The following is a 26893-nucleotide window of genomic DNA, read 5'->3' as shown; positions in this document are numbered from 1 at the left end:
TGATGTTGGGGATCACCCCCCCCCCACCGCCGCCCCGCTCCTTTCTCACCCAGCTGCACCTGCCCAGGGGTCTTTGGTAACAAGCCAGTTAGGCCTGACAGGTGAGTGAGGAAACAGCCCATGCATGTTCTACAAAAGCAGATAAAGCTGAGAAATGGTTCATTTGATTAATTTCTCCAAAGAAATTAAGTTGATATAAAGGCTGTTGCGATAAGATGGTGAAAAAAAATGTGGCTTACATTTGAGTTTTCATAAGAGTTGAGTTACTGAAATTTTTTTCTGGATCCATACAAATAATGCCTTTTATACAGTACACCTTCTGTAATCCCTTATTTTTAATTAAGACTTTATCAGAAAAAGGGAGGACAAGGGAAACTTTCAGAGATGGTAGATGTGTTTATTAACTGCATTGTGGTGATGGTTTCACACGTATATATATGTTCAAAGTCACCAAATTGTATACACTGAATATGTGCAGTTTTTAAAATATCAATGGTATCTCAATGAAGCTATTGTTTTTTTGATCTTGTATGCAAACCACAAGGCCTTTCCCTCCATGCTTCACTCCTACTTCCCCCACAAGGCAGCCTCTTAAGTGGTGAGTCATACTCCGTCATATCTTGCTCAAAATCCTCAAATGGTTTCCCCTTGTGCTTGGAACTAAATCCCAAGTCCCCGCAACGGCCCAGAAGACCCCACCTGATCTCGCCCTTGGCCACTTCTCTGGCACCCACTTCTCTGGTCTCACCTCCAACCATGTCCACTCACCTCCCCTCAGCCACCTTGACCTCCTGGTCCCTGGAGGCCACTCAGCTGGCTCCCAGGCCAGGGCCATTTTCTCAACATCCTCTTATGATGTTCACATGACCTCCCCTCACTCATGGTGGCCTCTGCCCAAGGGTTCCCTTATCTGTGCAGCCTCTCTGATCATCTTATGAAAGTTACACACCCACAGTCCTCTGCACATTTGACCCCGCTTTGTCTCTCTTCACAGCACTTGTCACCCCACAGCATCATGGTATTTCTTCAACTCTGTATTTGACTTGTATTTGGCGGTTGTCCGTCTCCCAGGATCATTGCAGTTGCGAGAAGGGCCTGTGTTTGATCTGTCTTGTTCAGTGATGTGTTCCCATAGCCTTGAAGAGTGGGTGGCCTGGCTCGCAGTACTCACTCGATACATATTTGTGGAATAAATGACTAATTAGCATTTAAAAACACTCCCAATATCAAAGTGAAATGGGGAGAAAAAATTCTCCACGAATCCTCACGCAACAACAAATCAAACTGTTTTCCACTGGATTTAACAAAACTTACTCGATTTTTAAAAATTGATTGTAATTGACTCTATGTTTGTATTGAAAACAATCTTGGGAATCGGTTTCCCGTTTATTTCGGTGCTAATTTGAATTCACTTTTCTGCCTGTTTTTAACCTTAAAGATGATTTCTCGCTGATTTTTTTTAATGGCGTACTCTGCAGGTTTGATTAGAGTTTTTGTTTAACGTACTAAGGAAATGCGCGCCCGCAGGCGGCCCCCTCAGGATCCGAAAGCCAAGGGCAAAGCTTGGAGGCAGAGCACAGATCCTGCAGGGCTCCCAGCAGGGCCCAACGAGAAAAGTAGGGACATGGAGCGCCCCGTAGCTGAAGTCAGTGAGGAAGCCAGCAACAGTCCATTTCTCATTTGTTTTGTGCAGGAAACAGAACACTTAAAGGCCAAAGGCGTGGGCACGTGGAAAGTACAGAATAGGGAAGGTCAGTGGAGCAAAGTGAAAGTTGGCTGTGTGATAAGGCTGCACTCCAGCCATGGACGAGTGAGCCTGCTGGGGGCCCGGTACATGAATGTCATTGGAGTGGGACTCACTTACCAGTCAGTTTGGGGATAATTCACCCAGCATTGCGCCGAAATGGTCTATTTTTGTTCTATAAAGCATTTGTCTAAGCAAATTAATGGTAGAGGCGTAAGAATCGGGAAAAATGATGGCTTCCAAACCCACTGAAAAGAGCCAGTTGTTTATAAAGACTGTAGCACATCTATTATATATATATATATATATATATATATATATATATATATATATATACACTTCATGAGTGTGCCTTAGTGATTTGTTAAAACAGGTCCGTTTTCCTTTTGACAACATATTACCTATTCTTGTTACTGTAGGTGCTTGAGGATATTAGGGAAGCAATTCTTTAAAAATACACCGTGACAAACAGTAGTAACTCAGATTCTCACCTGCTCCATTGCTATAGCCCCTCATTGTCAGTGACCCTGCTGTTGGCTGTGTGGATACCTTGTTTTCTTGTGTGAGTCCTCAGTAGCAGATTTTAAAAATCCCTAAAATAAGGAATTAAGGCTTGAAAAGCCCAGTGAAAACTCCCTGGGTGGAGCAAAGTGTTTGCTCACTGGTATCCTAATGATGGTAAAACAGTGCTTCAAGGCAAGGGTGTTGCGTTTGTGGGTGCGCATGCGTGGTCCACGTGCTGCGTGTACATCAGCACTTTGCAGAAAGGGAGCCTAAGGATGCTAGGAAAATGTTAGGTCTGTGAAAGAAAGTATCCTAGGCTCATAGAAGATGCTGAATACCGTTACTCTCTTCCCTTGCCTGATGTCTACTAGATGGTGGGGTTTTTGATGGTAGCAAATGTTTCTTGATCCCTACATTCCCCATGGTCCCCAGCACACCACTTTGTACATGGTGAACTGTCAATAAAATATTTCTTGAACTGCATCAGGTTTGTCTAAGTAGACCCTGATTCAGAGCCATCCCCCTAGTCATGCAAACTACAGAGGACATAAATAAATGTGAATAAAAGCCAGCCCTTGATTTCAAAGACTGGAGATTTAAATAAATACTTAATTAAGTCTCTTTTTATTAAATATGTTTAATAGTGGTTAATAAGATAGCTGACGGTGTGGGGAGAACCCCTAAAAACCAACCTTCCAGTTCATGTATTTTTAAGAGCCCAAATCCCCAGGAATGAGAAAATTTAGCTAATCTTTCCAATCACATGGTTCCTCCCTCCCCACCCCCACCCATCTCCTTGGAATTACGTTATCATGGCTCCTTTTAAAAGCTCAGAAGCCTTTTGAATTGGAGCCGCATTCAAAGGACAGTCAAGGGTCACCCTTGGAATATTAAAGGCGAGTGGATTACAGGAGAGGGGGGGAAAGGGAGCAGCTGTGCTAGGCGGAGCCCCTGTGCAGACCCAAGGCGGAAAATGCGAGAACTCCGGAGGAGCTGGTGTTGGCCAAGAGAGCTGCCGGAGGAAGCACCGTCCTGACCCGACCCACGGCGTTAGTGTCCGGCTCTTGCTGCTGCAGACTGAGAGGAAAGAAAAGGAAAACACATATCAGTGAAATCAATTAAGCATTGGCCTTTTGAACAGAACTAGAATGGTTCCTTCAGAGACTAAAAGCTACATGAACCTTGAAAAATTAAAAGCCAGGTACTGTTTTAATTCAAGGATCCAGTTCTGCAGAATTTACGGGGAGCTGACCAACACTCCTTTCTTAAAATAACAAGGGCTTAGGATTTATAAATTCCTTCTCAAAAGATGTCAAAGTGATTTAGTTTTCAAAATCTGTTTCTTGACCTTTCTTCCATCATTTATAGGTATTGATTCTTGGTTTTGTATTTTAAATAAAATCGATGAATATTTAGTGAGGGCTTATTATGTGCCAAGCACTGCCCTAATATTTGGAGTGGCTGGATACAGGGGCAGGCCCCCACTTCTCAGCAGTGGTTACTTACTGATTTGGGGGGGGGGTGGATCATGAATCCCTTTGAAAAATCTGATGAAGCTAAGATGCTTCTCCACAATAAAATGCGCACACACTCATCCTTCACAGGACAGCTGCACACAGAGATCGGTATATATACATCTCCTATTATCACGATGCAGTGGGACCTATTCTAAGTACTGTTTGTGAATTACTTATTTATATGCAAACCTATCTCATGAGGTATGCGCTTTTACTCCCATTTCCTCTCAGGGAAATTGAGGTGCAGAGAGATGTGGTAAGTCCTTTGCCCAAGGTTCTTCAGTGCATTGGAAGTGACGCCAGGTGCAAGCACAGGCTCTTTGCCCCAGTGCCCATGTTCCCGCCCTGGCAGTGCTGGCCTGGGGTCTTGCTAGGTCCCCGTGAGGCTGACCACTACTGTTGCTGTGGGCCAAGGGGAGGGCGTCTGTGCAAGGTAGACCAGAGGGTCACCCGATATTTTATCGCCACCTGCCAGAAAATCATCCTCGTAGAAGTGTGTGAATGGCACATTCTGTGGCTGCACAGTGCCTGTCCACATGCCAGGGACAGAGGAAGGCTGTACCCAGGCTGAACCGGGAGCATCTGGCATATTAAGCAGCTGGGTTTTGACCCAACTCGGAAGGTACCGTGATTAAGACCGTCAGCTTCAAAACTGGATTTTTAGGAATGTTAGTCTGTCAGCAGGGGGCAGAATGGATTTTTCTATTTGTTTATGGAAATTTGAAACTATAGGGGACTGGATATTTTCTGAACAAAAAGTTTTTCTCCCCAGCTAGATGTCCTTTGCCATTCGGGATGGAACAATAGAATTAGATGTCTCCACATATTTAATGTATTATTCATTTAAATGAATATTTGCCTCTGAGAAAAAGGATAGAATTAGAACACTGGTAATAAAATCATATTTCTAATATGCTGTGCGTGTTTGCTGATACTGCCCCTGAATGACAGGAGAGCTAATTGTGTAGGAGCAGTGTTGGGCTCCCCTTAGTGAGCCTGAGATTCTTCCTGGCTGAACAAAGGGCATGGACAGAGCTTGGAGGCTTAGGCTCCGGGTGGGCGGGTCTTGGGCTCATCTGGGGCCACGCCCACAAGCTCCAGCGCTGATGTTATCTCCCCAGCCAGTGGTATCTTTTCTCAGGTTCAACCGAGTCTGGGGGAAAAACAACACTCTCCTTTTCCTCTTCAGTGTTGATATTAAATTCTTCCATTTTATCCCATGGTAAAAAAAAGTAACACAAGCGCACAAAGCCAAAGTCACATCTCTGGAAGCGGAATGCAAGTCAGTGTATATGGGTATGCAGTGTTAGACAGGGAAGACAGACAGGTGAGGACTCAGTTTCATATTGTGCAGTTTCAGACAGGATTAAATGTATTTTTAAACATTAAAACTATCAACCAAAGACAGTCCTTGTCTTCACCTTCCCTTCCTTCCTTCCGGCCGTCCTCACAACCAATCAATCATTGATCAATCAATCAATCAATCAACCCAGACACATTTTTTGAGAGCTTATTTTGTATCAGACCCAAGAGCCAGAATTCTGAGACATGTTTGCCTACCAAAAAATTCAAGCATCTCAGCTGGAGAGGCGAAGGCTTAAGTATTTTGGAGAAGTAAGTGATTAACCAATGGAAAACTGTCATGAGTTTATTGCATCCGTGATACATCGCAAATAAGTAATACGGACAGAACTGTGAAACCCTGTCCCCAAGTATATTGAAAACTCCATGTGAAATGGATGAGCCACCAATATGGTGGCTAAAAGCTTGGAGTGGACACTTTGATCCTTCCTTGTCTCCCTTGGGGATCCTGGAGGCACCTCCCTAAAACCCTCAGTTCAGTGCTCAGTTTCAAAATTCTGAAAACTAGAGGCAAAGTCTTTCCATTCTGTGAACTGACTATGTCATCCACTTTTGCAAAAGTTTGCAAATATTGAGATTGTATGTATTAAGTACCTCCAGAAAGGAAGCATTTTTAAGACAGAGATTGGTTGTTCTCTCTTTGTACCTTCAAATCACTAAATGCAAGTTCACTTTAATTTGAGTTGTATTCTAATTAAATCCTGATGCCTATTTGAAGCCAACAGATCATGAGGAATCTATGGATATAGGGTATATGTATGCCATGTCAATACCACTGCATAACCCCATTATCAAAAGACCAGATCTAGATGAGCCTGAATTGAACTTTTATTGATGCTTTTTCATGAAGGCAGCAGAAATTGAATTGATGGTGCTATTAGGTTGTCAAATAGCAGTGTCTCCCTTTTTTTCCCAGATAAGAATACATGAAGCATCATCCACACAGTCATTAAAACTTCTTGGGGGCAAAAGAGCTATAGAAGTTCAAGGTGATGGTCTAGATGTGTGTCTAACTGCACACTAGATGCTTTGTAGAAGTCCAGAACTTGCAGACTCCCATTTGATTGATTATTACATTGTTATTCCAACATACAGATTTGTACTGATGAGCTGTGTTGTTTGCTTTTTTGCTTGTGTTTAGATACATCTGTGTCTCATGCTTTAATCTTTAATTGGAATCATCAATAAATGCGTTGATACTTAATGCTTGTCAACAAGCATATATAAGCATAGTTAAGCCAGCATAAGCATAATTAAGAAGATGTGGCACTCATGGTGGGGCTGGGGGAGAAATAGGGACCCTCGGTGGTGACTGACAGGGAAGAAGGAGGTTGCTTGTCTGAGGTTCAAGCAAAAGACAGACTCTTAAACTAAGCCCACATGTACATTTAAATGAAATACCATTTTCTGACATCAAGGCAAATCAGATATTCTGCAGTCCTATTTTTTTCATTTAAACATGATTGTGAGCATTCACCTTAACTAAATAACTCCTGGATAAAATTTTGGGGATTGGTGGGGGAAGCAAATAGTGTAACTTTCCAGAGCATCTTCTCTAGAGGGGACCCTATTTCACTCTATAATGACTGGTCTACTCCCAAGACAACATTCATCTAATTGTGGGTCAACATCCAGTATGGTGGGTTGTGTTGCAAGTGGCCTAGATTACATTTTTTACACACAACTGTTGTGTCCTTTCTGGTAGATAATGGTAGTCAGTAATGGTTAGAGATGGGTGAAGTCTTGTTACATTCCCAGAGACTTGCTACCTGGTTACAATGAAAACAAGCTCTGAGGCCAAGAGGTGCCATCCATACAGGTATTTATTGAGCACACTTTTATTAGCAAATAATCCCCAAATCATTTATTCAACCTATCTGAAAGCTTAATAAAGTCATAATTCTCTATCATTTTAGGTGAATCTAGAATACCTTGTACAGAAGTTCTGTTAAGGCAGATATGGCAAGATTTTGGAAGCCAGATCTGTTTCTCCCACAGTCAGCATCATGCAACTAGAACTCTCTGACCCAAGGACTGGACATGGACAGTTTAGGGATCAAGCCATAGGCCACAGGGACTTGCTAGATTCTTAGTATCTTTTGGTTGCACTCAAGGGAGGGAAATGCCTCTAAACTATTTTAGCCAGTACATATATCTCGAATACGACTAACCAAATGAAAACTCATTTCTAGCCTCCATTAATACTGGTCAACAAGTTATTTCTCTCATTCAAATTAATATACATTATACTAATTAGCAAAATGCTGGGTGAGGGTGTGGTAGACCGTGAATGGAGGTAGCTGAACAGTGGGTGGTACCCAAGCCCGAGGTAGGGTCTTTCTGAGGAAATGGCAACCCTGAAGCATGAATGTTGATTAAGGCAACTGACTGAATCTAAGATTGAGCTCAGGGGTCAGAAAACCTTTTCTGTAAGGAGGCAGAGAGTAAATATTTTAGGCTTTGCAGGCCAATTAGCAAAATCAAGACTGACCCCTGAGGAGAGCTTGGAGAGGCAGCCGCCTTCAGGCAAAGGCAAGTCCTGGGGGAGAACTCAGCTGCAAGTCATCTCAGCCAACATCCCTGGCAGCTGGGGAACGAGCGTGTTAGTGGTAAGAGGGGATCTGGGCGGCACACCACAGCATCCATGACAGTATCTACTTCTGTTCCAACTGGACCCATGGCCAATTGGATGCCTCGATGTGGGTAGTAGTGTGGTGGAAGATGGTCTCTCTCTGTAATACTTTCTATCTTTCTAAACATACTCATATATATTATCTGTGTGTCTTCTCACTCAAGTCTCACAGTATCCCCCTTGAGAAATATAGAGCTATGTTGGTATGGGAACCAAGATGGGAGAGAGAGTGATTCGTCTGTGGTCATGGACCCCAATGTTTATACCAGTGCTATCAACGATAGCCAAACTATGGAAAGAGCCCAAATTTCCATCGACTGATGAATGGATAAAGAAGATATGGTGTACACATGCAATGGAATATTACTCAACCATCAAAAAGAATGAAACCTTGCCATTTGCAACAACATGGATGGAACTAGAATGTACTATGCTAAGTGAAATGAGTCATTCAGAGAGAGACAAATATCATATGATTTCACTCATATGTGGAATTTAAGAAACAAAACATATGAACATAGGAGAAGGGAAGGAAAAATAAAATAAGATAAAAACAGAGAGCGGGGCAAACCATAAGAGACTCTTAAGTGTAGAGAACAAACTGAGGATTGATGGAGGGGTGGTGGGTGGGGGGATGGGCTAAATGGGTGACAGCCATTGAGGAGGGCCTATTGGGATGAGCACTGGGTGTCATATGTAAGTGATGAATCACTGGGTTCTACTCCTGAAACCATTACGCTGTATGTTAACTAACTTGAATCTAAAAATCAAAACAAAACAACACAGTTGGAATATTGGGTTGAGGAAGGAAATCCAGCTTGGTATCAACATTTTGCTGTGAAAGTCTATTGTGAAATGAACAAGGGTATATACGTTCAAGCTTTGTAATTAAGTTCCTTATAATGTAAATTTCATCTCTTGAGTATTTGCTAAAAAACATGGGTTTTTCTGCTTTTCTCAAAACAATTTTTATTTGCAGTTTAGGAGGTGACATTTAAAATTACTGGGGTGCCTGGGTGGCTCAGTCTGTTAAGGCTTCTGACTCTTGGTTTCGACTTGGGTCTTAATCTCACGGTTCATGAGATCAAGCCCCATGTCGGGCTCTGTGCTGACAGTGCAGAGCCTGCTTGGGATTCTCTCTCTCGGTCTCTCTCTCTGCCCCTCCCCTGCTCTCCCTTCCTCTCTCTCTCAAAACAAACAAACAAACAAACAAACTTTAAAATTAAATAAGCAGTGGTGGTGGTGGGGCGCCTGGGTGGCGCAGTCGGTTGGGCGTCCGACTTCAGCCAGGTCACGATTTCGCGGTCCGTGAGTTCGAGCCCCGCATCGGGCTCTGGGCTGATGGCTCAGAGCCTGGAGCCTGTTTCCGATTCTGTGTCTCCCTCTCTCTCTGCCCCTCCCCCGTTCATGCTCTGTCTCTCTCTGTCCCAAAAATAAATAAACGTTGAAAAAAAAAAAAATTAAAAAAAAAAAAAATAAGCAGTGGTGGGTGAATTTACGGTATTTTTAGTGTTTTAATCTTCATTAATTTTCAAAGTTTTCACAATAAATATATATACTTACATCAATAGAAAAAAATTATAAACTGTGGTCTTATTTCCAAAAGTCAAAAAGAATGTCTTTTTAAAACTTATTGAGAGAACTAGGAAATAATGAATGGTAAGAAAATAGAAATTCCTTGTAACTTTTGAGGGAAAGTTTCTTCAGTACATTAAATATCATAATGAGAACCAACAGACTTAGTAATATTTGGTAATTGGTAAAAAAAAAATAGATAAAGTTGTTTAACTTCATGACTAAGGTAACAAAATTCACACTTGAAGTTTTCTTTCCCCAAACCCATGAAAGTCTAGTTTTATCATCTTAATTATCTGTGATTTTGATTTTACCTCTTCTCAGCGGGAGAAATTAAATATGAAATATGATGTTGTCTTTGCATCTTAAATTGGCTGTAGGTAATTTGCATCGACCTTTTTCCTAAATTGAAATGTGTGTGTGTGGGGGGGGGGGGCGATACATTATTTTCCTTTATAATGGATATAATTTTTCTGTTGAATTCTAGAAATAGATCTGTTGAGTATTACTTTGCCATACGCTGGCACTTTGCAAACAAATGAATTGTTTCCCTGGATTTTTGAAGCCTGCCTGTCTTATTTACATTTTCCTCAAAGCTTTCAGATTGCCTGTTTCATAGTTAGTTTGTATGTACATAAAAATATGCTGGACCCAGTTCAAGCTCGGTTTAGATGGGCGCGGGTATTTCCACCGCGTGGCTGCCACTGGACACGGATGCTTTGCTGAGTTAATCATCTCGCTATCGTTAGTTTCTCTGACTATAAAATGAGGATGATTATATTTACAAAAACTCTGTTGGTTAAATTATTGCAGGCCTTTAGCTGAATTATCTCTTTGTTTATCAGGGATTATTGATGACAGCCCAGTGAAAGCTCAAGCTGAATTCTCTTTCCTCATACGGTGCCCTCTATTTGCTCTTCCAATAAAGGGTTTACAGCAGAAATATATGGGGACATCTTTATTTAAAAATTATATTAAAGGACACCAGGAATTAGTATCTGATGATAATATATATGGTTAGTATGTGCTAAGTTGTATGTGACCATGTGGAAATAAACTGTAAGGAATATTAGGGAAAAGCTATTCGAATCTGGGAAGCATGGGGCAAATGTGTACTTGCTGAAGGCTTCTGGCTTATAATTGCAGCATGGTTGACAATTAGAGCTCTAATTTACATTAGCTGTGATCTAAGTGGGTACATTCTAAAATGAGTTTCGTGGGGCGCCTGGGTGGTCAGTTAAGCGTCAGACTTCGGCTCAGGTCATGATCTCCTGGTTTGCGGATTTGAGCCCCATGCTGGGCTCTGTGCTGACAGCTTGGAGCCTAGAGCCTGCTTTGGATTCTGTGTCTCCCTCTCTCTCTCTGACCCTCCCCCCACCCCCACGCTCTGTCTCTCTCTCTCTGTCTCTCTCAAAAATAAATAAACATTAAAAAAATTTTTAAATGAGTTTTAGGAAGTGCCAGATCCATTGGATAATACAATAGAGAGAGATTACAAGGAAAAGTCCTTCCTTGGCCAGATGATTTTTTTTTTAATTTATTTATTTAAATTCAAGTTAGTTAACATACAGTGTAGTATTGGTTTCAGGAGTAGAATCCAGAGATTCATCACTTACATACAACACCCAGTGCTCATCCCAACGAGTGTCCTCCTTAATGCCCAACACCCATTTAGCCCATCCCCCCCACCCGCCTCCCCTCCAGCAACACTCAGTTCGTTCTTTGTATTTAAGAGTCTCTTAGGCTTTGCCTCCCTCTCTGTTTTTATCTTATTTTTCCTTCCCTTCCCTTATGTTCATCTGTTTTGTTTCTTAAATTCCACATATGAGTGAAATCATATGATATTTGTCTTTGACTTATTTCGCTTAGCATAATACACTCTAGTTGCATCCATGTTGTTGCAAATGGCAGGATTTCATTCTTTTTGATTGCCAAGTTGTATTCCATTACATATATATATATATATATATATATATATATATATATATATACCATATCTTCTTTAATGGCCAGATGGTTCAGGGAAAGCGAGGTTAAGCAGAGCTGAATCGGTTTCTTTCCTGGTAGACTCTTCTGTTGAGTTTTCCATGTGGGTAGGATTGCAAAACTCTGTTATGTAGAATATCCTTGGGGCAAGCATTCTGTGGACTGCACTTTGGATAAAGTACTGTTTTATTCCAACCTTTTCATTTCCTAGATAAGGAAATTGAGGGTGGTGGTGGTCACATGATTCGCTAAGTTTACATAGACAATGAACCTGAACGCAAACCTGGATATTTGATGCTATCTGATGTCCTGTCTACTACACTGTGTCGCCCCATTGATTGTGGAACCACGAGCAGTGTTGGACAGAGAAGTGTTTTGTTCCTAGAGTCTGCAGGGAGAAAGATACTACACACAATATACTCTGGGAACAGTTGCCCAAGGTTTTAACACCCTTCAGGGTCCATAATTCAAGTTCTGGGAAAACCCATGAGTTGCTAAATTTATAAGCCTTGGTTTTTCATCCAGTACAGTATAAAAGGGTGCTGTGCTTTGGAGACGAATCTGCTGAAGTTCAAAATACACCTTTACTTTATTAGCTGTGTGGCTTTGGGACAAGTTACGTAGCTTCTCTGAGTCTCAGGCCTTTATCCCTCAAATTGGGGACTAATACCTTGCACAGTTTGGGTGACATTACATACATCTGGAATGGCTCTCTTCATTCGATACACGGGACCTAATTTTGTTCTTTAACAATGCCCGAATGAGATTTAAAGAATTGCTGGGTGGTTCGGGTGTTAATTGCAGCCCTTTCATTGTAGGACGTGGTGAAATTTTTTCTTCACGTTTTGTGAATGGAACCTACCTCTCTCCTGCTTCTTCTCCTCTCAGCGTCTGGCTCTGAGGTCTCTGGTGACCCTTGTGAGTCAGCATGTATTGGCACATGCTGACACATGCCATGTCCTATTCTTGAATCTACTCACCACTCTTCCATATTGACCCAGTCATTTTTCTTCTGTTGGGGCTGATAAAAGAGTTTCAGGAAAGTCCCAACTCCTTCGACTGTGGTTGTGACAATTGCAGATTTTTAAGCGAGAAGTCTTCACCCCTTCTATTTTTTGCCAGCATTAGCTATTTCCGTTCCTGGGTGCTGCTGCAGGGATCCTTGTGCAGGTTGAAGATGCGGCTTTCTTACATTCCCGCGAGCGTCTGTGTTGGCGCTTGTTGGAAAATCCTTTCTTCACTCTGGCAGAAAGGATTTTTACAGACTGCCATCCCTTTTGGCAGGGGAGAATGACTTCCAAGCCGAGAGCTGCTTGAAAGAGGCACTCCCTCATCACTTATGACTGTACTCAGTGGTTACTGCTTGTGACACATTTTCAAATGGACCCCCCAGTGGCTGCAGCTGTGATTAAAAGCTGTCTGCTCTCTGCCTCACTGGGGGTTTGCTGTTTAACCATGTCGTGCACATATATATATCTGGGCTACAGCTGCATCTTGGAAAACGTAAAGTGTTTTGTAAGATAAAAAAATCAAATGAGTACCTGAATGGCAGACTCCTGAATTTTCTAAGCTCGAGTCACTGAGAGGCACTACTTGGGAACCTAGCCCTGGATGAGGTACATAAAAGTCATTTAAGGAAGAGGAGCTAATGGTCAGTGAATGTATACCATCTGCCAGCACATGCTTCGCACACATAGGCCGACCTGAACATCTTAAAGATTTAAGTGCTCTTGAACTTAGCAGTTGCATTTCGGCTATCCTCTGTGCTCAGGATTCAGTTTGACCATTCACAAGTAAAACAAGAACAGAATATTCTTTTTTTTTTTTTTTTGGTAAGACTATCCAGATACCCCTGATATGTGAATAACCACATTTAGCTTCTCATGAGGGTTTTAAATGCCATTCTAAACATAAGTTTACCATGAACACTACCTTAAAAAAACATTCAAATGAACAGTGCGCCCTCAGAGATAGGGTGTGCCTTTGAAAGGCACAGGTCACAACCCTTCCTCTAGATTAGAGAGATTGAGTATGCAACATTTTAGAAAGTAAAAATGTACTAGAATTTAAATCTGGGCTCTTTGCTGCATATGAGGAGGACACTTACCAAAAGCATAAGGTGAAGGAGGGCTCCCATCCCTATCCTCTGGGCCCCACTCACTGAATCAGAAGAATCCAAATGCGCCTTTTCTTAGATGCATAGGAAGGAAACTTGGGGGACATAGGAGAATTTTGCATCCGCTTTCCCCCTGTGCCTGCCTCCCCCCATCCCCGAAAGTCAAGCGCTCCAAATCTCGGTGACCAAAGGCAGTCAATGAAATGCTAATCTATCACCAGCAAATTTAGGCTGACAATACTGTGAATCGACCACATTGATGACATTGATTATATTTCAAATATTTACAATATGGTGAGACAAGCCTAATTTATTTTCTAAAGAGTTCAAGGTAGGTATCACCGATTCAGAGGGGGGAAACAATGGAGAAATGTTTGTGGTTGCTATCTGCAATAATCTGATGCTGACAGAGAGTAGTATTTTATTTAGTAATTAACAGTGTAAAGGGGAGAGGAGCTGTCATGTTGGTTCTTAAGCTGGGGAATGTGATGAAAGATGATATCTACAATCTCATCCTTTCCACTTGTTTAGGATTGTCAGGATGAGAAATGTCAGCATTATGAAAGCTCGGCTCTGCTCTTGATATGATAAAACCCTTCAAAAGCCAGTCTTTCTCTCCCTGGTCCCCCTCCTTTCCAGCTCTCTCTCTCTCTCTGCACTTGCTTTTTTATTTATCCTGTTTTGTTAGATGGCAGAAATATAATTCTTTTCTTTCTTCCTATTATAAGCCACCATTTTTGTTTTATTATATGTTTCACAACCCCTAATGCCCCACTGAAAATTACCTTGTTAAATGACAGTGTTTCGAAGCCATGAATCCTTTCCACCATTCCCTCAGAGGTTTGAAACAGTCAACAGACTGTAAAGAATAAATAATAAAAAAGTATTGATTATTTTGATGACTGTGAGATTCAATTAAGTATTAATTTTGCCCTCCAGTGGACCTATCAAGGTATTCAAAAGGGAGGATTCGGCTCAGCTAAATGCGTGCTGAGTGCTTCAGCCTTAAATAGGGAGAAAATGTGTTTACCTACAGTATTTGAAGAAGAAGTGCATTGATGCACAGAGTCCAATATTTAAGTGCTGTGCACATTAAGCCCTGGTGACAGTGACATTGTTTTCAGTGGTATGAGTATTGACTAAAGAAGTGCATTTGATGACAGCTTAAACTATTTGTATTGATTAACATTTTCATAGATTATCATGTGTCATATCAAATTCACTTTTCAGGCATGAATACATTAAAAAAAAAATCACCACAGGCATACGGCAACCAATGTAACGATGGGACAAGAGAGCATGCCGCCCCACCAGCTCCCGTGCTGGTCACCTGTTTCCTGCTCAGGAACCATTTAGGCATGAACTTGGCAATAAATACCTCCCAGATAACGCAAAAAGGGCACTTCCTGCTTTTCTTTTCCTTGTGCACCCGACGTTTGTGCCAAAACAATATCATGCATCTTAGTTTGCAAATGGAATAGCAGGCTATCCTTGGAAAATACTTCTGATCCTAAGACGCCTTCCTAATGAGCTGAAGATAAAGCAGATTTAAATTATTGGGGGTGGGGGGAAGTTTGTCTTTTTCGGAGGTGATTTTTGTTTCCTTTTTCTTTAATGCTCTGGGCGTATGATGCTCTAGGTATCGGAAGTATTGAACACAGTTTGTAAGTATTTTTTTCCAATTTCTTTAAAAAATTTTTTTAAACCAATTTAAAAAAAATCGATTTTGCTGTGTATTGTTTGCTTTAAAATGTTCATTTGCTTTGGGGTCAGCTTCACTCCCAAATCTGGGACCAGGGAAGTCAACTTCTGAGGGTACTGATGCAATTTACATGAGAAATCTCTTTTATTCCATTGAAAGCATTTTGAGGACTCTTTTCTCCCTATCTCTTTTCTCTGCTCTGGGGATAGGGTTTAATTGCTTCTCCCCCAGGGAGAGTGCTTCTTAAAATAGCCCGTGGTTCCTCCATAGGGTGCTTCTTCCTTTTTAGTGTGTTGCTGAAGTACAAACCCAGCATTTTCTTTTTTCTTACTGCATTAAAGACGGAACAAGGTGTAAAAACATTCGCACAAAAAGCACATCCCACAATTAAAGCTGTGTTGGTTTAGGTGGCTTTCAAAGAAGTTTTTTTTCCCCCCTTCTTCCCTCCGAAGCTTCCTGAATCTCTCACATGCTAGTTGAGCTTTAATAGGGTGGGGAGTAATGGAGAACTCCTCGGATCTGTAATAGCTCTTCACTTGACTGCAGCCAGCAATAACAGCGGGAGCAGCCAGAGATAAGAGAGAGAGGAGAGAGGGAGAGTGTGTGTGTGGAAGAGAGAGAGAGAGGAGAGAGGGAGAGGGAGAGAGGACACGCACACTAAAGCTGCCACTTTTTTTTCCTCCCCTTCACTCTTTTCCCCCATCCTAGGATCCAATGATAGCTGGACAAGTCAGTAAGCCCTTGCTGTCAGTGCGGAGTGAAATGAACACGGAGTTGAGAGGTGAGGACAAGGCTGCTACTTCAGACAGCGAGCTGAATGAGCCCCTGCTTGCGCCTGTGGAATCTAATGACAGTGAGGACACTCCCAGCAAGCTCTTCGGTAAGTCTGTCTAGGTATTTCATTTCAGCCCTACCATCTTGTCCAGAAGAGCGATCCACACCCCCCCCCACCCTTTCCCTGTTGTTCATTCCATTTTCTTGTAAGTGCTAAAGAGGAGCTTGGCATCTTGGAGGGGCCAAGCCACCGGGAGCCCACTCCGGCCGGCTAGCAGGGTGTCCTGCAAACTTTTCCCAGCAAGGAACTTCCTCACTGCTCCTTCGGGCTTGTCTGATATTGCCAGAGTCCCGGGGCTAGAAATTATTTAAAAAAAAAAAAAGAAGAAGAAGAAGAAGAAGAAGAAGGAAAAGAAGAAGAAGAAGATGGTAATAATAATCAGGAAATCAGTTCCATTGTGAGAATTGGTTAACATTTATTGAATAAATATCGACTTGGTTTCTGGTTGCTTTGCAGCCTTTTGTTAAGGGGAAGGAGAGTAAAGAGTTATTATCTGTAGTCAAAAGATGGAAGGGGGAACTGAGAAATATCAATACAAGCCTTTCTGTGCCAGGTAAACAAAGGTGGCCATGGGAATTGCTGGGAGATCTAACATTTTGTAATCACAATTAGAATGAGTATCTCTTCTTCTAAAAGGTGAGTGGGGAAGGAAAATAGGTCCTGTGCGTCCCTCCCCTACTGCCTCTTGCCTTGACCAGATGTTTGTAGCCTCATCCTAAATGTGGAGGCAGCCCAGGACCTTTCAGGAATCTTTGTTCCATAAACAAAACAAGAGCAAGCAGAGTGCCACTCCAGCAAAGACATCTGTCATTCAAACAGATGACACTCTGTAAGCCAACTCAAGCAACTGTGATCTCTAATCAGAAAGGGGAGCGGGTTGTTGAGGCGCGTGACTGAGTGATGGATGGTGATAGATGTCTGTGCTGGAGGAGCACTTTATGGGATAGAGTGACATTAGGTTTTCAGAACACTTCCTCCTGAAACGCTTGCTTTTAATTATTTTCAAGTGCTTACATGCTGATAACACTGGATAAGCGCATGTACACCTTAACCTGTTTATATACATGTGTAAACTAACCTGATATATACATCTGATTATATATGTATATATCAGGCAGAGCACTGCTTGGGCTCAGTTTAAAAACATAGTCGTGTGCCTGAACTTCAAAGAAAAACAACACTATGGCACAGACTGCTTTGTTGAGAAAGTCATTAATTCAGCTGAAAAAAAAAATAAGCTTAATTTTTTTAGCCTCCAGGAAGAAAGCAGCTTCGATAGTTTGGCAACTTGAGGCCAGCTTCAACAGAGGATCTTTTCTCTGATTTGAAACACTCACTCAGTCAAACATGAGAGTGGTGTTGCAGAAAAACTTTCTGTTTCAGATTTTCTATTGGTAAAATACTGTTTTACAGTTACAAGGCTAACAGATCCCAGTTTCAAGAAATACTGTCATATTACCCTGTTCTGGAAAAGCAGCTGTTCCACGCATATGGGTTTTCTATACGTCGGCATTAAGGTTTTAGCATTTTCCCTGTGAGGGAATATTTTGTTGCAGAGCAAGTTTTTACGTGTGTGGGGAGAATCATGTCCTAGAACACTCCTTGCGGTTCAGGGGGTTAGTGAGAGAAGTCAGATAAAATTATAAATTACAGAAAAGCAAGGCCATGCATGCTTCTGCCTCTCTGATGTTGAGTATCCTAATCCCAAGCCCTTTGACTTGTGAAAAGTAATCAGCTGTGAATTCAACAGGACTGCGGATCCTGGATTACTTGTTCCTAAACTTTGCCTGTATTTGAAAAAAGTAAATGCATTTTTGTAGACTTTCACCTAGAACCCCAACTTGTTTCCTTTTTCCTTCAAGTCAACTAATAGAGGAGTAATTCACATGGCTTCTCAATGTTTATTTCGATTTTCCACTGTTGGAAATTGTTGCAGATTTGTTATGTCACTTCTTACCAATTTGCACATGCAGAGAAATAAGCTTAAAAAAAAAAAAAAAACCCAGGAGGGCCAAAGAAATTCGAATTGAGTTCACTGAAGACACGTGTGAAGTGGAGTATTTATGGGTAATACTAAGGAATCGTAGTTTAGTTCAGAAATTGTAGTAGGTGTTAGAGTATGCCCATATTCACGTTCACATTTTCCACTTCTGAATTTGAGAGAGGGGACCCACCAAAACCTGTATCTTATATCTGATATTCCTTGTGTATCCACTTCATTTTATTTGGCCTCTGGAGTGCTTTTAAAACACAATGAGAATATTTTCCAGTTTCCAATTCGGTGAAGAAGCAACCAGTAGATGAACAATTTTGAAAATTTGAGGAAAAAATGGGAGACAGCCTAAGACAGAGGGACTAGGACATCCATCGGAGGAAGCACCCAATGTTCTCCGGGGCTTCCTTAGCTATTGGGTCCATTATGCTGTCTCCTGTTAATACGACTGGGACTTAGCCTTAGAAATTCCAGTTTATGTAACTGACTAAAACTTTCTAGAAGAATTCTCCCCCAGAATTTTTAGCAACTTTGGCCAAACCTAATGGGTGATAATTTAATGGACCATCAGCTTATTTGACATGAATACGCTCAAGTGTTTTGGTTCTTATACGTAATTTTCATTGCACTCATTCCTTGACAATGAAAAGTTACATTTTTTCCTGAAAAACTGAGAGCATCCAGATTTATCTCCCAACAATGATTTTCTAATGCACTCTCTCCAACCATCATTGTCATAGCCTACACACTGCATTATTGAAAACTGTGTTTCGGTAATGAAAGGAGCAGATTAAGACAAATCGTGTGCATCTTGATTTGTTTACTTTTGTGGAGAGACATTCCCCAACAACAGGAGACAGGCAGAACTCCGTTGTGTCCTGTACCTGAAATTTCAGTCTTGATGGATTCCTTTGGAGTTGTTCCCCCTTCTGTTTCTTGTTGAAATTAGCAGTCCACAGGGCAAGTCTGTTTCTCTCACAGTATGGGCACCTTCAGCCCAAAACTGCAGGAGAAAGGCTAATACTGATGCCCTCTATGGGTAAACAAAGGAAATTCCAGGAACCATTGGGTCTTTTATGCCTCTCTTAAATTGCACCCTCTGCTCTTAACAGCATCCAAAGGGAAACATACTGTGCAGAATGTTTCAGTGCTCTGTGCAGCTCAGAATATACCAGAAGGAGAACCCAGAAGCCATATGCCAGCTTCAGTAGAAAGTTCAGAACAGGGCCCTTGTGTTTTATAAAGTAATTACATCAGAGATAACATTTTGCTTAACTTGAACAGCTATGGAAACTCAAGTACACTTAGGAGAGATGAATCCGCATTTCATTGAGAAACGTGTGGTTAGGTAGTTCTCTGTGATATCATTAAGTGGTGCATTATTTATTCTCGGAAAGCTGGTAGGATAACTGTCTCCTTTTTCGGTCCGTGACTGTATTATGCTGAGCTCTGAGCTGTAAGGAAACTGTATGGAGGAGAACAGACTTGGATATGAGGGGGTCGTATCAGAGAATCTGGCTCTGTGTCTCCCTGTGTTTCGGCTGCGAGATCAAATGAGTGATGCCATGCGGGACCAGGCATTTAATATGTGACTGGTGATGTACATATTCGAAACCATTCTCCAAACCGGCCTTTGGCGAACAATCTCAAAGGGAAGAGGTTGCTGTGTTTCTCTAGTGACATTTATAGCACTGTGTCAATGTGGTGCCTCATTTTTAGTTATGCTCATCAAGAATTCAGTGTTCCACATTCAGTCACATTGGATGCTAAAATTCAAATGGTAGCATCAACAACTTGGTCAGGAGGATGGCCACGGAAAGGATAAAAGTAATATATACCCCTAGAAAAATATCTGTACTAAAGTTTTGCCATGCAGTCTCAGCTGAAAAAGTGAGACCACATAAAACAGGCCCTAAATATTTTCTCCCATATATATTTGAAATTTGAAAGATGATTTATTAACAGTGTTCCTCCTGGGAGTATTTTTATTGTTTCAAGATAAACCTCATGATTGCTTTCCTCAAAGTCCCAACTACCTCGGGTGGCCGGGTTAGTCTGTGGCTTGCTGTTCAGTATTATCGTACTGTACATGAACTGGGCCCACAGCTCGAAAGCCTTGAGCTGAGATGTAAACAAAAACCCATTTATAAACATCGCACCCGAGGTAAAAAGTGATGGTTGGTTTTCTGTTATGATCTTGTGGTTTTCTAGTCTAAAAGAGATTGCATATAATGATACTTGTGAACGTGGGTATTTTCAATGTCATTTATCTGTGAACTTTTGGAAAAGGGTTGAAAGTTGGATGAGTGATTCTTCCTTGCCAGAAAATGTGCTATCTGTAGGGGTTTTATTTTCCTTTCCTTTCTGTTATCTTTCTCATAAGAAACGTGCATTATAAGATTTTTTTTTAAAATTGCCATCCAGTTTGACTTGATTAGAATTTATGGCACTGGAGTTGTTTTCAATGACAAAAGGATAAAGGACTAAATTGTCTGTCACCCCTTGAGACAGTGGTCTCTGCAGGTCAGCGTGGAGGTCATTGGTAGGGCATTATGGGGACTGTACTTTGTGGTATGCTGTCTGTGTATAAGTGGGAGCCTTCATTACGGAATCACTGTCTTTATTACTTTATTTAAATGTCTCTCTCAAGGTTCCAATGCCTGGGACGTTTATAATATTCTGATAAAATATGCTGGGGCCGGTAATCAGTACATAGGGCTTAAGCCCCAGAAGGATTTAGCTGGGAGGCGATGAGGAAAATTCCCCGGAGAAATATATTTATTTAACCTATGCATCATGCTTCTATATTTTTTAAAAGTTTTGATATTCTGCTCGTGGAAGATTTTTCCTATTTTTCACTGAAGAAAGTGTGTTTTGTTAGGGAAATATTAAGGGAGTATATTTTTAAATCACCTAAATGACTTGGATAATAGATTCTATGCAAAAATAGTTACTGAAAAGAAACCAAAAGAAATCTGTATTTATGTAAGTAAATGAGGTGCATGATAAGGTATGGCTTAATGGGCTGTTCTCTGACTACTGAGGGGAAAAATGCACATTGAGATACATTTCTGAACATTGACGAAAACCTTACACACTTAAGCATTTCTTAAAAAAGACTCCGGGGTGTGTGTGGATAAATTCAGTCTTAGTGGGTTTTTCCCCCTAGAATACCACTGTAATACTGCCTGGATAAGTAAATCTGCTTTAAGTAGCGTTAATGTGTAAGTTTTGAAATAAAAATAAATCCATGTAACATAGCGCTGATGTTCAAACTTTTTAACCAGATCTGTTCGTGGAGCTATGCTCATTTCTGAGTGACTCTTTAATGGACGACAGTGCACACTACGTGACATAAGGTTCAGTGGGGATTCTCTCAGTGGCTCCCTTTTCTGTTTCTGCCATGCCTGGGGGGCTCAGGTCAGACATCTGTTTAAAGAAGAAAGTTCAATATTGCCACGTCTGAAGATGCTCTCTGTGCTAACACATTAGCAAACCAAAATGCTGATACGGTTTTACATTTTTCTTTTATCTCGATGGCTACGATTCTCCTGTTTTGTTGTTGTTGTCATAAGGTCCTATGTAGAATTGGAAATAAGACGAAGTAATAGTCATTGCATTAATCTGCACATCCACCCCTTCCAGTGATCTCATTTTGGTCTTTTCAGTGTCTTGGATATTTCTGACTTAAAGGTTACAGGGCATTACAGTGTTTTTGTAGTTCACCCAGACCAGTTTATATCATAATTAATAAATAGAGGGGCATTCCAGATTCAGGCTCGCAAGGCTCAGCCTTAAGTAGATTGCCTTCTTTCTCAATTACCTGATTTAATCATAGAGTTAGTATTATTCTTGTAAGAATTGACCAAATAAAAATTTCCCCCACTTGACAAATGAGACTTAAGTGAGGATTTCAAGGGGACCTGGCTTGCTGTTACTCAGTAAACAAATAATTTGTGAGAGGGCTGGTTCTTTCTTTGGTTGGTGATCTGGCTGGTTTATGTTTGGGGATTAATAATACATCAGACATTCACACATTGAAAAGAAAGTAGATGTGAAGGGTGCTGTTCTGCTACTGCGCTGCTCCCGATTATCCGGGCCCTTCCCCGGGTCCCGAGACCGGCCGAAGAGCAATCACATCTGCCCAAATCTGCACCTGGTTCTACTTAACATGTTTCTTGGTTTTCTTATGCTAAAGAAAAAGATTGCAAAGTGTTTATACCAAGCTGGCATCCTGTCAGGGGGCAATCTATGTAAAGTTTCCCGCTGTCAGGTTAATAAATTTTTAAAAAATATCCAAAGGCAGAGGTAGCTGGAGAAAGCTCCCAGTAACACCTGCCATTCTCCAGCAGATGGGCTTCTCTTTAATATCCAGCGTGGCTCTGGAATTTTCTTGTTTGTTGTCTTCCGAGGTTCTGTACTTCGCTGGGGTTTTTGTTTGGCTTTCCTTTTATTAATGACATTTCGGTCTTTCTTTTAAAATGGCTATCCTTTAAAATTTCAAACATCTTCTTCTTAGAAGGAAATAAGTTAGCGTAATTTGTTTCAGTCTGGTATTTGCAGTCGAACATACACCTTCATACTATGAGCCTGAACGAGCTTCTAAACCGGTCAACATTGGACTTTTCTTTGGGAATACCTCCGAGTAACATTTATATTAAAATCCGTTCGTTCATAAAGGAGTATCTGGGCTTTGGGTGTGTGGGGGCTTCCAAGGATGCCTGTGTGTTACTCATGTTGACCTGACTCAGTCTTTTACATGTAAGCTCCCACCTTCTGATTCTCAAAGTCAGAGTTTATACAAATATGAACCAAGTGTGGACTAGTTTGGTAACACCTCTTACTCTATGTTGTGACAAAGAGCCAAAAATGGACTAAGCTTTTTTAATGTGAACACAGAGGTCAGCAAGAACAGCACTGACTCTCTTTTGGTTGAAGACAGTCTTTCGTTCTCAGAGAAATGGAAATAAACTTTGTTTTATTAAGCATTCAAAGATCGTTTTTAAAAAACCACCTTATAAAATTGCACAGCTCCTGACATCTCTTCGTAAAATTAAGCTGCTACTTCTAAAAAACAATCCTGGTATGTTATATGAATGTCTATATTTTATTTGAGAATTGAAAAGAAAATCCATGCTCAAATTTCTCCTACAGTCTTTCCTTTGAAAGTGCTTGTCAGGTCTGATACGTGGCGAGAATATACTGTTGTTTATTTTCATTAAAAAATTAGCCACCTGGAACAACAAAACTAATACGGTCTAGGTCACTTTTATTAGAGGACTGCTCTGCCCTCACGACTAATTGAAAATATAAAGAAAAGTGATCAGATTACAATGAGAGAAACTAATATCATTACACAGAAACTAAATGCTTAAGAGGTCCGCTTATACCGAAGACCATTAGAAAATGGGATTCTGTAATGAAACCTGCATTCATTAACATGGTTTAAAAAACGTTCCTAGTAAAAACCTAAAATAAAACCTGTTCATTTAGCCTGAGGACGAGGTAGACTATGAAGGTATTTTTAGCAGTCTCGGAACATCTCAATGATAATCAACATGGCATGATTTAACAATTTCACGAATGTGTTTGTCCTGCAATATATAGTTTGGCTTTAGCAGTTTCCTTGGTGTTTCATCTTTTTCTAAAACAATCAGTGTTTTCTAGATTGGTGTCCTTTCCAAATCTCATGTGACTTTGATTTCATTCTATTAATTAAAAAAACCCCACCAAACCCTAATTGTGACAAAAGTTTGTGAAAGCCAAGAAACCCCTATTTAAAGACTAATATTAGCATAGTGTTTTAAAGTAACAATGCTCATTTTTCATTTTCTCATCATGTCCATACTTTGGGGACATGTTTTCTTTCCGTTTTCTTTCCTAAGCGCTATGAACGCACTGTTACCCACACGTTTTACACACGTGTGTGCGTTCTCTGGTGTGTTCTCCATATTTTCCCCTGTGTTCCTATGACACTTCAATTTATCTTCCTAAACTTGTAGTATGTCTATATTTGCTTTATCAAAAAGTTAATAAAGCCTAATTTACAATAATAAGCTTTTTTTTAGTTTATGCTATCTGTATATCACTTAAATGTACTTCTGCTATACCTATGAACCTATGAATATTGAAACACATAGTTTCCAGATAAAATTCTCAAAATTAATAGTTTACCAATAAGGGACAAGCAATTATACTATTGCTTCAGGCGTAGTTGGGCTATTATCCAAATTCCAGTGTCTTCTTTGCAGCTGCTAACCATTGAGCATTTCTCAGAATTTGTGCAGTTAATTCAGTAAAGAGATTTGGGGGTTTCTGCACAGCTTGATTTATAGGGTATTTGTGTGTATATATATATATATATATATATATATATATACACACACACACACATATGTATAATATAAATATAAACTGTCTCAAGAAATATATGTGTGTGTGTGTGTGTGTGTGTGTGTGTGTGTGTGTGTGTGACAGATCTTGCTCAAACTAGGGAAGACCCTTAGAATCTAAACATTAGGAACCCAAGTATTTGTCTACCTGTGGGATATACATAGATTACAATATAAACAGTTATATTTTTTCTTTTTTAAGTAAAACACATCTGTCTTATAGTTGGTAAGCACAATTTTGTGCCTGTGAGGATTTCGTGGACCTAAATATACACTTACCTGTACACATATCAAGATAGAATGGGGGTTTGATGCACAATAAAGAAATCACATTTTAAGCATTTGCTATTAAAATAGTATGGGGTACTTAATCTCCCTCTGCAGTCCTCCATGGCCACACGTGTGGTGATTTGTCTTTTAATAGCAATATGGCAAGATTTACTTTTATAAATTAATGGTTTGGGGTTACTTATTGCATGAGAGAATCACCACTGTTGAAGAAGAAGAGGGGCTGAGGGATAAATTTGATTTAAAAATGCAAACATTTGAAGCTGTTTATAAAGCATGAAAAATTATTACCGCAGAGTGAATTTTTGCCAAAATCAACCAAGGGTAGAAAGAATAAAACATCAAATGGAAAAACATATTTTCCTGTACTTAAAAATGTGTAGACGCTCAGGTGGAATGGGGGTGGGGGTAGAATGGCCTTTTCCAAACCTGCATTTTTTTCTTTGATAGATCCAATTTCATGTAGCAAAATATTGCAAAATAGAAACACGTCAAAAAGAAAACATGCTGTTTTCAAAAGGAGAAGCATTGAAGATAGTGAAGAAAGCTAACATTTTAATGGATTCGCTTGCTATCCATTAATCTAACTGTAATCTATACATGGGTGAATAGTCAGAAAAGGGATCGTCTGGATTATGTGGGAAAACTTTCATAAACTTTTGGAAACAAACCTGTGTCATTATTTTAGATGTTGGTTGACTCATCTCTTTCTGATTCCTAAGATTAAGGCAGGTTTTACTCTTAAGAGTTACTAAGAAATTATTCAGATTTATAGTTAATGCTGGTCTATTTCCTTGCTTTAATTAACAATTTTTTAATGTTTATTTATTTGAGAGAGAGAGAGAGAGAGAGAAAGCACAAGCAGGGGAGGGGCAGAGAGGGAGACACAGAATCCAAAGCAGGCTCCAGGCTCTGAGCTGTCATCACAGAGCCCGACACGGGGCTCGAACTCACGAACGGTGAGATCATGACCCGAGCTGAAGCTGGACATTTAACCGACTTAGCCACCCAGGCGCCCCTCCTTGATCTAGTTTAGAATCTTCCATTCTGCCATTAGCTCCCATGTTTAATGTAATTTGCTAACATTCCAATCAGAATCTGCAGGCAATCAGAAAAGTGTCAGCAATTAGGCACCATGCTTCAAAAGGGATTAATATCTATAGTTGCCGGCTGAAAATGATCAAAAGCAAACAAAAAAAGACCTGGAACTGGTCAGATTGGACATTGCTGATGGTGTGGAGATGGTTGCACTACCTTAGGGTGGTAGCTACCTGTCTTGTCATCCGTAGTATATCAATATGTTTTTATAATGATACAATCACCTGAACCCTGTAACAGTTTATAGTCCTTTTGAGAATTCTTATGGATTCTTAGAGTGACGGAGGTCTGAGAAAAGATCTTGAAAGCTTTCGCAAAACCTGGCTGGGTGACAGAAAACTAGCACGACTGTGATTTAGCAGCTATGGAATCCCATTGACTGGGAACGTCATTAAACTTTTAAGTGAAAACAAAACCCACAAAACAAATGGTAGATACGAAGGGTGAGGGGCACCCAATTTCGGACAGCCGAAATTAAGAGGTGCCAAAGGCTCTGCGAGGAGAGGCCAAATTCAGCAAGCCCAATGTTGATCTTGCTATTCTACTTAGAAAGGGGATTTTGTTGATACACTGTTCTCAATATTATAACATGCCCTGGAAATTAGGGCCTTTCCTTCATGGGATCTATCAGACTTGGTCATTGTGTGTTTTCATTTTCCCTGGCTATTTTTAGTCAATGGTAAATAAAGAACTTGAATTTGGAATCTGGCACCAGTGAGATCACAAAACCAGAAACAGCAGGAAGTAACCACAACAAGTAACTTCTCATCAGTGTATGCAAGGTAGATCTCAGTCCTCTTAACAATTGTAACGCTGCTAATTTCTGTGGACTTTTAAAAATATGCTTCCACATGAGCTCTCAAAACCCATAAAAGTGTGGCATGTAAAGTAAATTGTTTGTCACTTGCCGACGACCTGCCATATTTATTGTCAGGAGAAATGGACATTAGTTGGGAAAGCAGTTGTTAAAGGCCAAACAATTTTTAAAGATGGCAAAGATGCGCGAGGGTTTTCCTTTTTCTAACAATGAGCCGCCCCTTCAGACATCAAAAGACAAGATAATAAGACACTTCAAGCACAATTCAAGATTATATTCAACATCTAAAGGCTCATCTCTTGTCAGTTTGCATTTACTCTTCCAGGGATGTG

At 40.6% G+C, this 26893-nt stretch overlaps 1 protein-coding gene across 1 annotated transcript in view; it reads left to right on the top strand.

Annotated features, from left to right (window-relative positions):
• Nucleotides 1-26893, top strand: part of POU6F2 (POU class 6 homeobox 2) — a 490374-nt gene that overhangs the window by 93768 nt on the left and 369713 nt on the right. The window contains exon 2 of the mRNA XM_047096813.1: nucleotides 15847-16018. Coding sequence (XP_046952769.1) covers nucleotides 15847-16018 — 172 coding nt within the window. The remainder of the gene's footprint in view (nucleotides 1-15846; nucleotides 16019-26893) is intronic.

This window comes from Lynx rufus, unplaced genomic scaffold, assembly GCF_022079265.1.
Source record: "Lynx rufus isolate CCGP_SWC_20201006 ecotype Redwood Valley unplaced genomic scaffold, mLynRuf1.p SCAF_4, whole genome shotgun sequence".
Lineage (NCBI taxonomy): Eukaryota > Metazoa > Chordata > Mammalia > Carnivora > Felidae > Lynx > Lynx rufus.
Note: the sequence above shows the minus strand (reverse complement) of the source record. Positions and strands in the feature narration are given on the sequence as shown.